Raw genomic sequence first — 16,529 nt, forward strand, 5'->3', positions numbered from 1 at the left:
TATGCCTGCCCCCTCATGTATGCATTCCTAGAACCGGCCCTGTATATAACACTCATCCAGCTGATTCTCAGAGCAGCGAGAAACCAGGAGAAGCGTCTGGAAGCGTCTTGCTGGTGACGTCACGACGCAGCGTACTTCCGCTAAACTGTGATTGGACGGGAGAGTCAACGGAAAGCTCGAGAAACACCGAGAAGGGAGTGAAATAAAGATATAATAACGGTACTGGATGTCGGTTCTGGCAGTTTAAACGAAAAGGGACTGTTTGAGAAGCTCGGAGAGCGGAAAGAAACCGGAGAAGAACAGATTTGAACTCTCTTCAAACTTTATTCTACGTTTATTGCAGCGACAGTAAGTATTCACTTTAACTTTTAATTTCTGATTTCAACTTAAACTTTTGTTTAATTTCTCAGCGATAGACGAGGAAATGATTTTATACCATGAAATTATATGATTTTAAAATAACTGTTTATTTGAACCGTACTCGGTAATAGATTTTTCCTTCTACAGATTAAATATACAATTTATTTATTTTTTTACTGACATTTACAATGCTATGGGAACTTATCTCAGGAACAAACTTAATTAATCGGTGATCTGCTTACTTTATATTTTTGTTACATCATTTTCACAGTTTATTTTATATAAATATGTATTGACGAAAATTAGTTAGTATTACAGGTCGTTTGTTTAGTTTAAAATTTCCCATCTTGATCTATCTTATTCACCATATCTGATTATTTAAAGCTAAACATACTTACCAATAAAAATTATAATTATTCTTAATTAATATAAAAATGTAATTGAAGTTTCAAAAGAATATGATTTAAACTTTACTAGAAAGGCCAACTAATTATTGCAATTAACGTGGTCATCCTTTTATGGTTTTAATCACTGCTGAACAAACATGTCACTGATAACAAAAAACATGTTTGAGTCAAATCAGCAGTTTTATCAGGGTTTCTTCATCATTGTTTGTTTTATAATTTTTTACATCCTCTTCATAACCTATAACAGTTTGAAGAGACAAAAATGATCATCCATGTAGGTGGTTGGTGAGACGATGCTCTATAAATGTTGCCTTATGATCTAGAACATGTTGGTGTTTATGCAGAACATCATATAGAATCATGTTACATGTTATATTACATTACATGTACATCCAGTTCCTTTTAGATTTGATAGGAAACAGCAGACTCTCTAGCAGCTGCTGTAGCTCTTGACTTTTCTCATGTTTATGTTTCTGCATGTTTAGAACAGGAAGTGAACACAGCCAAGATGTCTGCAGCTAAAGGCGTGGCCATCGGCATCGACCTGGGCACCACCTACTCCTGTGTGGGGCTTTTCCAGCACGGAAAAGTAGAAATCATTGCCAACGACCAGGGCAATAGGACCACCCCCAGCTATGTGGCCTTCACAGACACCGAGAGGCTGATTGGGGACGCGGCCAAGAACCAGGTGGCTCTGAACCCCAGCAACACGGTGTTTGATGCCAAGAGACTGATTGGGAGGAAGTTTGATGATGCGGTGGTGCAGGCGGACATGAAGCACTGGCCCTTCAAGGTGCTTTCAGAAGGAGGGAGACCCAAAATCCAGGTGGAGTACAAAGGGGAGAACAAAGCCTTCTACCCTGAGGAGATCTCCTCCATGGTCCTGGTGAAGATGAAGGAGATCGCCGAGGCCTACCTGGGCCAGAAGGTGTCCAACGCCGTCATTACTGTCCCGGCGTACTTCAACGACTCCCAGCGACAGGCCACTAAAGACGCGGGCATCATCGCGAGACTCAACGTCCTGAGGATCATCAACGAGCCCACGGCGGCCGCCATCGCGTACGGTCTGGACAAAGGCAAGTCTGGAGAACGCAACGTCCTGATCTTTGACCTGGGAGGAGGCACCTTTGACGTGTCCATCCTGACCATCGAAGACGGCATCTTTGAGGTGAAGGCCACGGCCGGAGACACTCACCTGGGTGGAGAGGACTTTGACAACCGCATGGTCAACCACTTTGTGGAGGAGTTCAAGAAGAAACACAAGAAGGACATCAGCCAGAACAAGAGAGCCTTGAGGAGGCTGCGCACAGCTTGTGAGAGGGCCAAGAGGACCCTGTCCTCCAGCTCCCAGGCCAGCCTGGAGATAGACTCTCTGTACGAGGGCGTGGACTTCTACACCTCCATCACCAGGGCTCGCTTTGAGGAGCTGTGCTCCGACCTGTTCAGGGGAACGCTGGAGCCGGTGGAGAAAGCCCTGAGGGACGCCAAGATGGACAAGGCTCAGATCCAGGACATCGTCCTGGTGGGAGGCTCCACCCGAATCCCCAAAATCCAGAAGCTCCTGCAGGACTTCTTCAACGGCCGGGAGCTGAACAAGAACATCAACCCGGACGAGGCGGTGGCTTACGGGGCCGCCGTCCAGGCCGCCATCCTCACGGGCGACACCTCCAGCAACGTCCAGGACCTGCTTCTTCTGGACGTGGCGCCTCTGTCCCTGGGCATCGAGACGGCCGGAGGAGTCATGACGTCCCTGATCAAACGCAACACCACCATCCCCACTAAACAGACCCAGGTGTTCAGCACCTACTCTGACAACCAGCCCGGGGTCCTGATCCAGGTCTACGAAGGGGAGAGAGCCATGACCAAGGACAACAACCTGCTGGGCAGGTTTGAGCTGACGGGAATCCCACCCGCTGCACGAGGGGTCCCGCAGATCGAGGTCACCTTCGACGTGGACGCCAACGGCATCTTGAACGTATCTGCGGTGGACAAAAGCACCGGCAAAGAGAACAAGATCACCATCAACAACGATAAGGGCCGGCTGAGCAAAGAGGAGATCGAGAGGATGGTGCAGGACGCTGAGAAATACAAAGCTGAGGACGACCTGCAGAGGGACAAGATCGCTGCCAAGAACTCCCTGGAGTCCTTGGCTTTCAACGTGAAGAGCAGCGTGCAGGACGAGAGCTTGAAGGACAAAATCAGCCAGGAGGACAAGAAGAAGGTGCTGGAGAAGTGTGAGGAGACCATCAGCTGGCTGGAGAACAACCAGCTGGCTGAGAAAGACGAGTACCAACACAAGCAGGAAGAGCTGGAGAAAGTGTGCAACCCCATCATCAGCAAGCTGTATCAGGGAGGGAGGCCCGCTGGTTCTTGTAGAGAGCAGGCAGGAGCCCACACCCAGGGGCCCACCGTCGAGGAGGTGGACTAAAGTGGACCTGAATGTGGACTCTGATTTCCGGACTGGTCCAGGATTGACCTCAATCTTCAGGCCAAGTTTCACATGTTTGTATAAATGATGTTTGGGTTGTACAGACATTTAAAGTCAATCTTTTTATTGCTGCTGGAATTTAAATGAAAACTGTAAATTTGTATTTAATATTGTTTGTTTATGTGAAATAAGATAGTAAAGTTTAAGAGAAGTGCCATCTTCATGTTTCCATCTCTGCCTTGCAGGACATTGTAAAGATGAAAATAAACTGAAACAACTGACTTTGTTTTTATCTTTGCCTCTTTTGTGTTTTATTTCCAGAAAATATTCTTGAAATATAAAATGTTTAGCCCAACTTTAATTGAAATAACATCCATTTTTTGGTTAATTAAGTTAAAGTTGAAAATTCTTCAGATCTTTTGTTTAAATATCAGTTATTGTGCTGATTTGGTGTCTATGTTTAAGCATAAAGAGAGTTGTTAAATTAAGATGAACAAGGCTTTGGAATCATATGAGTTTGACTTAAAAGGAAAACGTCTGAGAATAAAGTGATTTATGTAAATAATTTCCGATGTTAAATGACATGTAAGCCATGTTAAATAATAACATGCTGATGTGTGAACTCCTTAACCCAGCTCTGCAGTATGCACTGGCACCACTAGATGGCAGAATTAAACCAATTTTCCATGAATGAAGCATTTAATGAGGAATAAAAAGGGTTACAGATACTTTGTGTCAGAAATATACTTGGTACTTAAGCTCTGTGGATTGATCCAGCTCCTCTGAAGGAAAACCAAGCATTGTAAAACCACTTAACTCTGACCTGTGAATTATTCATAATAAAATAGGCTCCTAACTCATGGGATGAGCCAAAGTTGTATTGACACATAACAGACAACTTAGCAAAGGACTAGTTTAAACTAGATCTTCCCATCTGGTTACTGTAATTTTAGTTTTGTGCATGAAAATCAGCAAAGATCAGACAGACAGACAGAAAACAGGATTTTAGCAGCAACAAGGTGATTCCCAAACAGCTGTTAGCTGGAAACTTGGCTCATCTCAGCATGGAGGCAACAACTGGACACATGGAGAACAAAAGAAGAAGAATTAGGACTAAAAACCATCTACAGCAGATAAACACGATCTGAAAGTGATGTCCTGAAGAAATAGGAATAAATCCAGCAAAGAGCTGAAGCAGGACCTGATAGATGCATCTGGACCTTCAGTTGATCCATCTACAGTTGGCCGAAGCATCATCAGAAACGGTATCCATGGAAACATATGTCAAGATGCCATTGTTAAGGAAGGGAAACATGGAAAAAAGGCTGAGGTATGTTACATGACACAAGAACTGGACTGAAGATTATTGGCAACAGGTCTGATGAAGAAGTGGATCCTCCAAGGACCCGGACCTCACTGTGTTTTGAAGATTAAAATTGCTTGGACCAAATATTCACTTTTAAATTCATTACAATTGGAGAAATTGTCTTTCTGCCTCATATTCTGAATCCATTTTTGCATATGGTTCAACAGCATGGTTCAGTAATTCATTTATTGATTTTTATTTATGCTTGAATATAAATAAATTAGGGGTGGTTCAAGTCGTTAGCACTGTATTTTATATGTTATAGGTTTAGGCAAATTTGGAACCTTGGAAACCTTCAGCATAGGAGTTGGAGCTGATGAGTAATGATAAATGTGAAATGGGACTCAGTTATGTAATCAGTGTGATTTCAGGCATCATCTTACATTCCTGGATTTCGGTTGCAAAACAAACATGATCAGAAATATGTGGTTTGGATGGTAAGTTATGTTTTGATGGCTCACTGTGCTTCACTATTAAAAATGTGACCGATAAGTATTCAGTCTAGTTTAAATGAATCGCTAAATCAAGCCTTTGAGCGATTGTGCCAAATTATGAACATTATGTAGGTCGGTTTATTTATATACTTTTATTTGTGAAGCACAAACGTCACCGGAAATAGAAGCAGAGAGTTTCCTGTTGCCGCTTGAGTCCCGCCCCGGCCGACTGTGCCATCTTGTGTTTAGCAGGAACAAAAACGGGAGCAGAAACGGGTCCAGTTGGAGGATGGGGAGCAAGTTTTAGGCCAAGTTTAAGATAATGTTTTAGACGGGACAGTCGGACACTATGTTTGGAAGTGAAGCATCGTTGAGAAACACAAGCCACACCCCGCCGACCAGCTAATGTTAGGGTTAGCTCCCTAGCTAACAAAGCTAAGCTAGCCAATTAGCTCATGCTAGTAACCCAGTTACAGCAGAGAGGCAACTGTAGAGCTTCGTTTTTGTTTCTTTTGTTCTTTTTTTTAGAGCCCACTAAACAAGTCATTGTAATTTAGAAATCGTGGTTCTCTCCACCATCGCTCTGAACTTGGTAGGGTCTTCGGTGGACATGAACCGTGCGTCATATTAAGAGGAGCACCCAGGCTATGAGGATCGAGGCTTGCTGCTAGCTCGGCTGCTAACAGTTGTTTTTCGTTCCAGAGGGGAACCACAATAAGCCGCGGTGAGTAATGCTACATCCTGCTAGCTGCCTAGCTAACGGTGATGCTAACTAACCTAGTTAGCTTTTCCGGAGGTTTTCAAACTTGGATCCAAGGACATCTGATGTTTTTTTTTTTTTTTTGTCTTTGGAAAAATTAGAGGTATTGCAGGTTTATTCTTTTCATTTATTTCCAGTTCATGTTAATTAATTGTTTATTTTTATTGCTGTTCATGCTGTTCGCTGTCAGAAAGTAACTATATTTAACAACAAGCAGTAGATATTTCTAAATTTCCATGTTCACGGTTAAATCAGCCTGTATCATCACCAACCGTCAATAATAACATGACAACAATAAAAGAATCGCAGCAGACAAAAATATAAGGAAAAGATTAATGAATTATCTTTAAGATTAATGCTAAAGTATATATACAATTACTATGTACATTCAATGTTTATTTGATTCTCTGTAGACTAGAGCTCACATAAAGTCAACAACTTGATGTTAAAAACCTCAGGCCAGGAATAACGGTTCATTTAAGTTGTTCATTATCAGGATGCTGTGGATTTTATTTGTGGGCAGAGCTGGATGGGCATACATAAATTACAATCAACGCTACACATCTTGAGTCTAGTTATTTCTTCTAAAGCAACTTCTGTTTGTACAAAAGCTGAATGTGCTGGTTTGCTTCAGAGGATTCATTATCTAATAATCACAGAATAAATATTCAGCTTTTCCTTTAAAAAGTGTTAGTCACATTTGTCCTGTCTCTGTTGTGTGGGCTTATCACAGTGCTAAAATTTGGTTCACACTCTTACTGCTTGTGATCCAACCACTTGCACGTTTCTTAAATAGGAAATCCCCCTCGGTTTAGAGTTTGTGTGTCGCACAAGCTCTTAGATATGATACACCCCCCCAAAATTTTGCCCTCCCAAACACTTGTATGAAACTGTAGGAGGATCTGGCCTAAACTCCACCATGTGATTTTGGTCATTCGGCACAATTGACACACCAAATTTCCCGTTCTTCTTTAAGAAGAACAGCTGGGGCTCTGTTTCCCATTTTTCCTTTTTGTTTACTGCCTTGACTGAGTTGGTGTGAGTTTTTTTTTTTCTGCATAGGAAGTGGAGGAATCTTGCCCTCCCAGTGTTTAAACTGCACTGTTCCGTGGAAGATGACAGAAATAGATATAAGATGTTGTGTTGTCTCAGAAATGCCGAATGGTTTTCAGCAAGAAACTGAGGAATAAAAAAAAAAGTGATGATAATGACAACTTGCTACTGTTGGAGTAGATTTCATGGTGATCTTTGATGTGACTGTGACTTCTAATGGTCAGTCTACAGATCCTCCATTGTTTTGAAGATTTTGAATGCTATATTTGATTTAGTATTGTATCAGAATGGGAAAATGTATTGTAAAAGCTACTAAGTTTCGATATAAAAAGTCTTAAATCTGAATTTCAGAGTGTGTAGTTAACCTGTTTGGTGAGGAGTGACAGAACCTTTATTATGTCACGTGACATTATTCTGTCTATAAAGGTTGCAGAAAAAGTGGGAGGCATAATTCCTTTCAGGTTTGTACAAGCTAAACTAGCTACAGGCATCTGCCTTCTTTCCATGGATTGAAGACCATCGGGCCGCTCAGTGCCACATAATGTATAATTGGAAATTGGTTCACCACGTTTTGAAGAAGTGGGGGTGGGGGGGTGGAAATCCATCTCCTCGTCTAGCACGAATCTGCCTTTGCGTTTACCCGGCAGAGTTATAAAAGGAACAAACCTTGCAGCTCTGCATTAAACAGGGACCCTGGGGCTGTGTGTTCATGCATTCACTGAGTCACAGAGGCCTGGTTATGTTGTCGACCCTTCTTGGGGCTCCAGCTGACACTCAAAGGATGAGCGGCCCCATTAACCCCATTATATAGCGATGTCGCATTTGTCAATACGGCTCAGTGTGCAGGCTGAGATTACATTCAGTGGGCTGATACAGTCAGATGATTTGATTTGGGGGCTGAGATTGGCTCATCTCTGGTTTTTCATGGATTTAAATTAGTTATTTATTTGAGTCGAGCTGTCAGGGTGAAGTGGCGTTGCTAAAATGTTCACATGCGCTCACAAGAGACCAAATGAGTCTTGCACCCATAATTAAATTTATGTACGGGTTAAATGTGCCCTGAATTATTATTTCATCGGTTTTATGTCAACAAGAACTATTATTCATAATCAAGTGAATAAGTAGTAAAAAGAAATAATTTTTTTTCTTCACTGATCTGTACAAGCTACTTGCTACAGCTTCTATAGTCCATTAACCCTTAAATCGTCAAACAATGTGCTGTTTTTGGTCCGCTTGTTTGTTTTTTTTTTTGTGTGTGTGTGTGTAAAAATTAGGGCTGTCAGTCATTCAAACTATTTAATCCTGACTTAGCTCGCAATTAATCGCATAATTTTTATCTGTTTCTAAATGTACCATAGCAGGATATTTATCATGTTATTAATGCACTTGTAAGCAGTTATGTACCTGCAGTTATAGAATAAGACACTTTAGTAACTTTAGTTGTATTTACTCACCTGAGGTTGAATAACTTTACACACACATAGACACGCACCACCTCTTTACCAAACACAGTCTCTCATACCACTTCTGACAGCCTCACTTTCATTTAGAAACACATATAAACATGAGTAAAAATCTTGCAGGGCTCTAGCACTGTTTCCAACTTCTTTAGTTTATCTAGATCAACTGTTGAAACGTTGCTGCTTGTAGAATTATTAGAACGTCTCCACTGGCAGCACCATCACGGACTGTCTTTAGAGGAGGAGGGCTATCTGAATCAACTGTGTGGTGGTACCAGCAGGTATTATTTGAGACAGGAAGCACTATGATGGTAAGTCAGTTCACATCCACAGTCACTAAAAATTACTTTAGTCTTGTCCAAAGAACCATCTTGCAGAGCTTTAAAGCTGAACTGTCTGTGTAAAAGACTTATTCTGTGTCTGTTTCTGCTTCAGAACCACATCTGTATTTCTGCATCATGTCCTGAAACTATGCAAATGGTGTGCATGTAAAAAAGAAATAGGATAATGACATTTAGAGAAATTTGTGTTAAACACTTTAACTTTAAAGCATAGTAAAAATGCATGTAGAAGCTGAACCCATTTTTAATCCCAGTCAGCATACAGACATGATGTTTTCAGGACAGCCTCAGTTGTCAGATTATGAGGCTAAAATGAGTGTATCAATAGATATAGCAGCATAAAGGCCGGCCAGAACAAGAAAACAGAATTTATTACTATCAGTACTTTGTAGAATAATATCACACAGACCAACAGTGAGAAAGCCTTTCCTCATCTGCACATCATTCTCTCAAGTCTTGGCTTGCAGCAGAAAAAAGTTTGGCATTGAAAACAAACCTGCAACTAAGCAATGGGAATGAAAAACAGTTCCATCAGAAGCCGGTTCTCAATTTTCCAAAGCATCGGAGTGGCATCACTGCGTTTATCAGTACCCTCTATCCATTCCAACAGGTGCTGGCCACTGACTACAAATAAGCATGTCAGACATGCACGTTTTTTTATTTTTTTGCTGGAAGAGGCGATCCAGATCATGGCTACATTTCATGGAGAAACATGACCATGCTCAAACTCTCAATGTATCTGGAAAAAACAATATTAGTAAACAAATCATAGGACAGACCTATATCCTTGTGAGGAGGAGTCAGCAGCCTAATCACTGCTCTGCTTTGTGCTTCTTACGTGAGTAGAGAGCTACTCACAGCCTGATGTGCAGCTGCAATATTTTTTTTTCTTTTTAATTTAGTCCAGTCATCAAATGAATGAATGAATTTGTGTGGATGCTGAGTTCCATCACTGACCAGCAGAGTTTTCATCTTGCGGTGTGAAAATATTTCCTGCTGTATCTGTCTGGAGGCTGTTAGTACCTTGTTAATTTAGCAGTTGTAGCCACAGGTGTGTATGTGTGCTTCATGGAGGACTTTAGTAGGCTGTAGTCGGGCACATTGTTAATAAAATCCATCCTGAGAGTGAAGTGTTGAAACAAGTTATGGTGGCCGTCATGGGAGGGTGTATTTTGTTTTGTTTGTTCTGTGTGTGTATCGGGCCATGTGCAATACAGAGAGTCAGAAAAGAAATGACCCGCAGTCGTGTAAATATGATAAATAACATCACACTGGTTTAGTTCTTTAATAAAACATTGAAGTATTAATCTGTGCTAAAGGAAAGGTCTAGAGGTAGGCGGGGGCCGTCCTGATATCATTTTGGGGAAACACTATTATGAGAAGCAATAATGTTTTATTGAAAGCACATTAAATAGTCTTGACATTAAATATGCTATACAAATAAATTTGACCTGCCTAAATCAGTCATTCATTGTTCCTGCATGGAGCACGAGCCAGTTAAAACAAGTGTACAGTCATGGTGACGATTTTTGTGATGATGTGGTTGTTCATCACATGTTAGCATTATCCTTCCTGCTTTCTGCACGCTGTTAATAAAATATCTTCTAGTTAGAAAGATATATGTCGGCGCTGGCTGTAAGACTGAATATTTACTCTAGATTTAGTCATTATCTTTATCCTTGTTGGGATGAAGCATTGATTTGCTGTTTTAGTACTTTTAATCCTCACGCATGCAGAACGTTCTTCTCTCGTTCTGACTCCGTGAATCAGGAATATAACTGCTGTTATTAAGAAGCTATTAGGCTTTTCAATTCAGACAAGAAGCACAAACCCAGCAGTGAATAACTGAAATACACTCGTGTTTCACTTTCTGAAAACCTGCTGCCATTTTGTGCTCTTGTGCCACTGCAGCTCTGTTTCTTTGTATAGACTTTTCCTTCAGTTTAAACATCCAGTCTTCCCAGTAACTGCTCATGCCTCAGCTTACTGAAAAGGCTGTTAGTTCTCACCACACAGGTGCTGATCATGTTACCTGTCAACGGTTATGCTTAAAACAGCCAGTCCTGGCATTCAGTAGAAATTATCCACTTTTAGAGACATGCACAGTAGATTCAGACTGTCAGAAGAGCTGCTGGAGTGGATAGGCCACTTTACATAAGAAAATAATATACTTAAAACATCTTTAACCCTTAAAACTCTGCTAGATCTACAGTGCCCTGAGCACTATCGCTTATATCATCAACAATTACCCAAGACTGCTTCTTTGTTGCTAAGAGACCTCGATTTTGACCCAGGTATTATTACCAAACCACTTTCATAATAACTTTCCACCAATCAGAGAGCTTAAATTGATGGTAATGTCCAATCAGAAGCTGCGAAATACCAATAACTGAGCAGAAAGTTCTGTGTGTGTCCTTTATTGACTGGAATAAAGCCAAAATGACATCTTTGCTGCATTATTTATATATATACTATATATATATATATATATATATATATATATATATATATATATATATATATATATATACATATATATTTCTGTTTATTTTAGTAGCCATTGAAATTTCTTACAATGCTGAAGACCATGAATTTTAAGCCTTGAAGTGATGCACTAGAAAAGCTTTAAATCTCTCATTCAGAAGCTGGAGAAACCACATCTGTTTTCTTTCAGCTCCAACAAAAAAATAAAAATCTATCAGACCTGAACTTTGAAAGAACCAGGAGAGAATAACAGAAAGTATTGATGTGGCCCTTTAAGCTGAGTATTTTAACCCTAACATGTACTCTCGCCCCCACCACCCAGGCCCTGGCCATGCCTCGAATGTACGGGCGGGCAATCTGAAGGACCCGGACGTGGCAGATTCTCTTCTGCAAAGATGATCCGGAGAAGCTGTTCGCTGACCTCCGTGAAATCGGCCATGGCAGCTTTGGAGCTGTGTACTTTTGTGAGTAGGATGTGAACTCTTGTTTACTTGTTGTTTGTCCTGGAAGGCTTCTGCGCCCCTCAGGCTGTGACAATAAACCTGATCAGCAGACGCCTCTGTGGACTGGTTTTTATGGAATGGAGGTGGCTTTTTGTTTGGTTAGTTGATGTTAGAAACATTGCTCTCAGTCTGAATGGAGCCCGATTTAAGCTTTAACAGTATTTTTTTGTATTGTTAAGAGAGATAATCTGAATCTAATTTGAATTTATTTTTCAATTGGAGACAGGTCTGGTGCAGATGCTAATGATGGCTTCAGACTAGGGGTGCCACATTTTGCCTCGTTCATGATAATACTAGATGATACTAGATGTTGCATATTTCCACAGTTTATCTGCCACCTCAACCCATGCAGCAGGAGATGAGCTCAAATAACAGAAATATGTAAAATTGTTTGTGATATTGTTGAGATATTTTTAAAAAAATATTGTGATGTCATTTGTTGGCAATGTCACCCACCTTATGTCAGACAATATGAAAAAAGGGAGTAAAGTTTGTGTGTGGTTAGCGTTAGCATAGCGCTGTCGTATCTCAGAGGAACCAGACAGAAGATGTGGAAACTTTCAAGCTAACAGGGACGTTGTTTCAACACGTTCCAACATGTTGATTTATAGTGGTGGGAAATTATTTTTTAGTTCATTTTTGACGCCTGAATGGGACTTTGAGTCATATTAACGAGGGATTACGCAACAGTTCATTCATGGCCCTAACCAGAGACATTGCTGGGCTTGTAAATGACTGTGCAGACAGTAACTCTGCTACTGAAGTTGTTGTGAGGAATAAAAGGAAGGGCAGCACCATGAGTGAGGAGGACTTCACAGTGGGAGCGACTCTATTTATGGCATCAGGTTTATTTGGTATCATTAGGGATTTTCCACCAACATTTGTGATTTCCAACATGACCAACTTGGCAGAATTTAGAGCTCAGCTTGAGTTTCAGAGATCATGATAATGTTCATTCTCTGATAGAGAATTAAGGAGGCAGCTGTTTGTGCAGTCATTAAATACTTGCAGGTTTCTTCTACTTTGTTTGCTACATCATGGTACAGAAGGGCCCCGAAAATGCACCACAATTACACATGTAAATGATGCCACAAGACGGACGAAATGCTCTGTGTCTGTCTGTAGCGTATAGACCAAGATTTAGTGGTCAGTGTCTGATGGTCTGTAGGAGAAATTGTATTTAATTCCAGATAGGTGGTCCAGTTTCTTTATTTCCACTGTTCCAGTTTTATTTATGTGTCAAAACTAGCTAGAGAAATTTTTTTCTGTTTTATAATGTAGTTTCCAGAAAGAAGCCTCCTAAGTCATGATCGAAGTCCTTTAGCCTTTTCATCTGTTTTCTCTGAGAGAAATTCAGAGTAAATATGTCAGATTTATTTATTCTTTACACAGAACAGGAGCCTGATGGTTACTTTATTATATTATTTTGTTATGTTTGCATCAAAGATGGAAACAAATGCAGAATAATCCAGATTATTTCTTTGACGTTTGATCGTACTGTAACCAGGACATCCCTGGTTCTTGTTTAGTTTAACCAAGATGATGTTTGGTTTTATCTCCTGTAAATGTTCAGAGCAGCTAACAGTGTTTGTCTGTGTGGGTTTATAAATCAGCCTCACCTGCATATTACCACTGATGAAGACAGTGTGATTCTGAAAGAGTGGGAAGACGATATCTGGGTCTCTTCCCTGTAAAATATTCCTGGATCTGTGTGAACAACCTCCACAGTACATGTCCGAGTTTCTAACCGTCATTAAAAGACATTAGAGATGCGCTACAGAAATAGACGGTGCGCATCACTTAAACAGACTTCCTGTATCATCAGACAGCAGGCTGAATTATTCCTTTCATCATCATCATCATCAGTCAGGCTTTAATGCTAAAGATATTTGATGTAAACACTTCAATGTTGCATATTTTAATCCAGACTTCAGGAATTATTTAGTGTAGAAAGACATGTCTGAATAATTCAGCTGTTTTTAGTCTGTGATGAGAAGTAGCTGCAGCATTGTGATGCAACACCGTTAAATTATTTTGTTAGCAGCGTCTCTCTGGAGGGTGAAGCACTTTGAATTACACAAGACAAAATGAGTTTAAAGAAGATTTTGTTGACAAATGTTTCATTTTTTTTATCCATATTGCAGGTTGATGTTTTGGCTCCACCACGTGGCCTTAAAATGAAACAACACTTCAGCCACCTACTTCCATTTTTTGTAACTGATGAGTTTTTACACAAGAAAATTATGTAATGATGTTTAAATGAGGACACTTTGAAGGTTGTTGTTGTCAGACACAAGTGGTAACCGGGTTACAGTCAGCTTCAGCAGTAAGCTGATTTCTTGAGCACAATGAGGAGAAACACCACAGTTACTGTAATCTGGATCAGGGATTAAAGGAACCAGATTTCTAAAGCTACATGGATCCAGAACATCAATTAAAACCAGAATTATTTAATCTCTGTGTAGAATTATTTCATCCAGGTCAAATATGATGTTTACATAATAAATCTGTCACCACAAATTATCTTCAGTAAAACCCAAAGCAAGCTCTCAAATATATTTGGTAAATTGTGATGGATAGTTTATCGTTTAGGTGATCTACAGAAGTTTACAAACATTTCTATCCCATTCAGGAGGTTTGCAATCCAGCCACTAAATGTAGTTTTATTCAGAGAGACTATCTGGTAAATCCACCAATGATCCGTGAAAACAGCATTATTTATCACATTTCATCATAAAAAGATGACTATCACTACTATGTTGCTAAGAGACCTCTATTTAGACCTGGACATGATGATGAAGCCACTTCCTGTCAAACTTTCCACCAATCAGAGAGCTTAGATTGACGGTAATGTCCAATCAGGAGCAGCCAAAGATCAACCAGTGAGCAGAAAGTTCTATGTGTGTCTGAAACGAAGAAAAAATAATTCTCCTCTATGGCTGTAATAAAGCAAGAAGACGTTTCTGATGCACGGTGGCACCAAAAGCAGCTGAGTTGGTTTAGTGAGGATAGCAGGTAAATAGTAGCAGAAATAACTGGAAATGAGGAAAAAGTGTAAATATGGAAATAGTTTCTGTTGTGTGTTTTTCTTCTGAAAGCCAAGACTTGAGAGAATGATGTGCAGATGAGAAAGGCTTGGTCCACTGTTGATCTGTGTGTTATTTCTACAGAGTTCTGTTAGTAATAAATTCTGTTTTCTTGTTCTGGTCGGTCTTTATTGCTGCTATATGTATTGATAGATTCATTTTACATCATTTTAGCCTCATAATCTGACGACTGAAGCTGAAAACATCATGTCTGCATGCTGACTGGGGTTAAAAGTTCAGTTTCTTTATGTATTTTTGTATAAAAAACAGAACAAAAAATAGCCGACCAAAAATATAGAAAAATTCTAGTGGTTCTAGAAGGCATTCGTATGAGATGCTGGATTCACAACTTTAGGCCCAAACTCCTTTGATGCTCAGGCTTCTTACGCTACCCCTGCCACTCTCTGAAGGAAGCTCATTTACTCCATCTTGTTCTTCTGGTCACGACTCAAATCTCATGACCAAGCAAGAGGGTTGGAGCGAAGATTGACAAGTATCATCACAAGTCAGTGCCCCTCGTTTGCTGCTGATGAAGCACAAATCCATCTGTTTTCCATCATTCATGAACAAGACCCTGAGATACATAAAACTCTGCTTGAAGATTAAATTCATGTACAAATTTGTACCAAAAAGTCACGTGTTGGAGAACGATGCAGCTTCTCTCTTCCAGTGTTTGGCCGAGCTCACAAGCCAGCAGAATTATTTTTACCCGAGAAGGCTTTTTTTTTTTACTTCTTTAGAGTTCGAACAATCATTTTTCTACTCAATAAAACCAAATCCAAACCAGACTATTCCACACACAGACCAGAAGTTCAGTGGCCTGGCCTCTAAACAGGATCAGTCCTGAAAGCCTCATCCGCTGAGTGGACAGCTAGACTGAGGATGAAAGAATATGATCATATCATCATTGATTCAGTCTTTTTCCCCAACAGGCCCGGGATGTGCGCAGCAATGAAGTGGTGGCCATCAAGAAATGTCTTACAGCGGCAAACAGACAACGACAGTGGTAACAAACTCCACCATGACTGACATGCTTTCACTTTCAAAATGTTGGATTTCTCAATGTTTTGCCTCCTGACATGTTCATATTAGCCCTGAACAAACAGTGTTTTCATGTGCTCGTGTGCAGAAATGCAGGACATCATTAAGGAGGTGAAGTTCCTGCAGAAACTTCAGCATCCCAACACCATCGAGTATCAAGGCTGTTACTTGAAAGAGCACACGGCATGGGTACGTATCCTGTCCGCATCGGACTGCTGGGAAACTATGCGCAGTGTGATGAATCATGTCTAAAGATGTTAGAACGAAAACATTTTACAGTTGAAAATGCTTCAGCTCTGTCTATTTTTTTCTCAGCTGGTGATGGAGTACTGCCTCGGCTCGGCCTCAGACCTCTCGAAGGTGAGTTCAGGCGTGCAGCCTTCCTCGTTGACAGCTTTAATCCTGCTCCTGCTTTTCAGGATACGATATGTGCTTACAAACCGAATAAAGAACAAAGAAAATGCAGATATAATAAAATTAGTCAAAAAAAATAAGTAGGTTGAAAAATAATGTACAAAATGAACGTGTGCTGCACATAATGCTGAAATGTTTTGTTTTTTTCCTCTCACTCTTGGCTTTAACTTTCTCTTTTCAGTCCACAAAAAGCCCCTCCAGGAGGTTGAAATAGCTGCTATTACCATGGTGCTCTGCAGGGATTAGCATTCTTCACTCTCACAATATGATTCACAGGTAAAACTGGGTTTTTTACGTTTGTTCAGTAAATGCATCGTTCTGTGTTTGCAGCCTTGATGAGGATGCACTTGCGGCATCGTTATGTAACGACCTCTGCAGGCTCTACATGCTTT

At 40.5% G+C, this 16,529-nt stretch overlaps 1 protein-coding gene and 1 long non-coding RNA gene across 2 annotated transcripts; both read left to right on the plus strand.

The window, feature by feature from the left end:
* The first annotated feature begins 223 nt into the window (after positions 1-223).
* Positions 224-3,519, plus strand: LOC121634692 (heat shock 70 kDa protein 1-like). The gene is made up of 2 exons (XM_041977564.1): positions 224-348; positions 1,253-3,519. The coding sequence occupies exon 2, from the start codon at positions 1,276-1,278 to the stop codon at positions 3,193-3,195; it is 1,920 nt and encodes a 639-aa protein (XP_041833498.1). The 5' UTR covers positions 224-348; positions 1,253-1,275; the 3' UTR covers positions 3,196-3,519.
* Positions 3,520-15,823: 12,304 nt separating this feature from the next.
* Positions 15,824-16,414, plus strand: LOC121634700. Its single transcript, XR_006009271.1, has 3 exons — positions 15,824-15,912; positions 16,039-16,083; positions 16,319-16,414. It is a non-coding gene; the product is annotated as an uncharacterized LOC121634700 (long non-coding RNA).
* The last annotated feature ends 115 nt before the right edge of the window (positions 16,415-16,529 follow it).

The sequence above is a fragment of the Melanotaenia boesemani genome, chromosome 2 (genome assembly GCF_017639745.1).
Source record: "Melanotaenia boesemani isolate fMelBoe1 chromosome 2, fMelBoe1.pri, whole genome shotgun sequence".
Classification (NCBI taxonomy): domain Eukaryota; kingdom Metazoa; phylum Chordata; class Actinopteri; order Atheriniformes; family Melanotaeniidae; genus Melanotaenia; species Melanotaenia boesemani.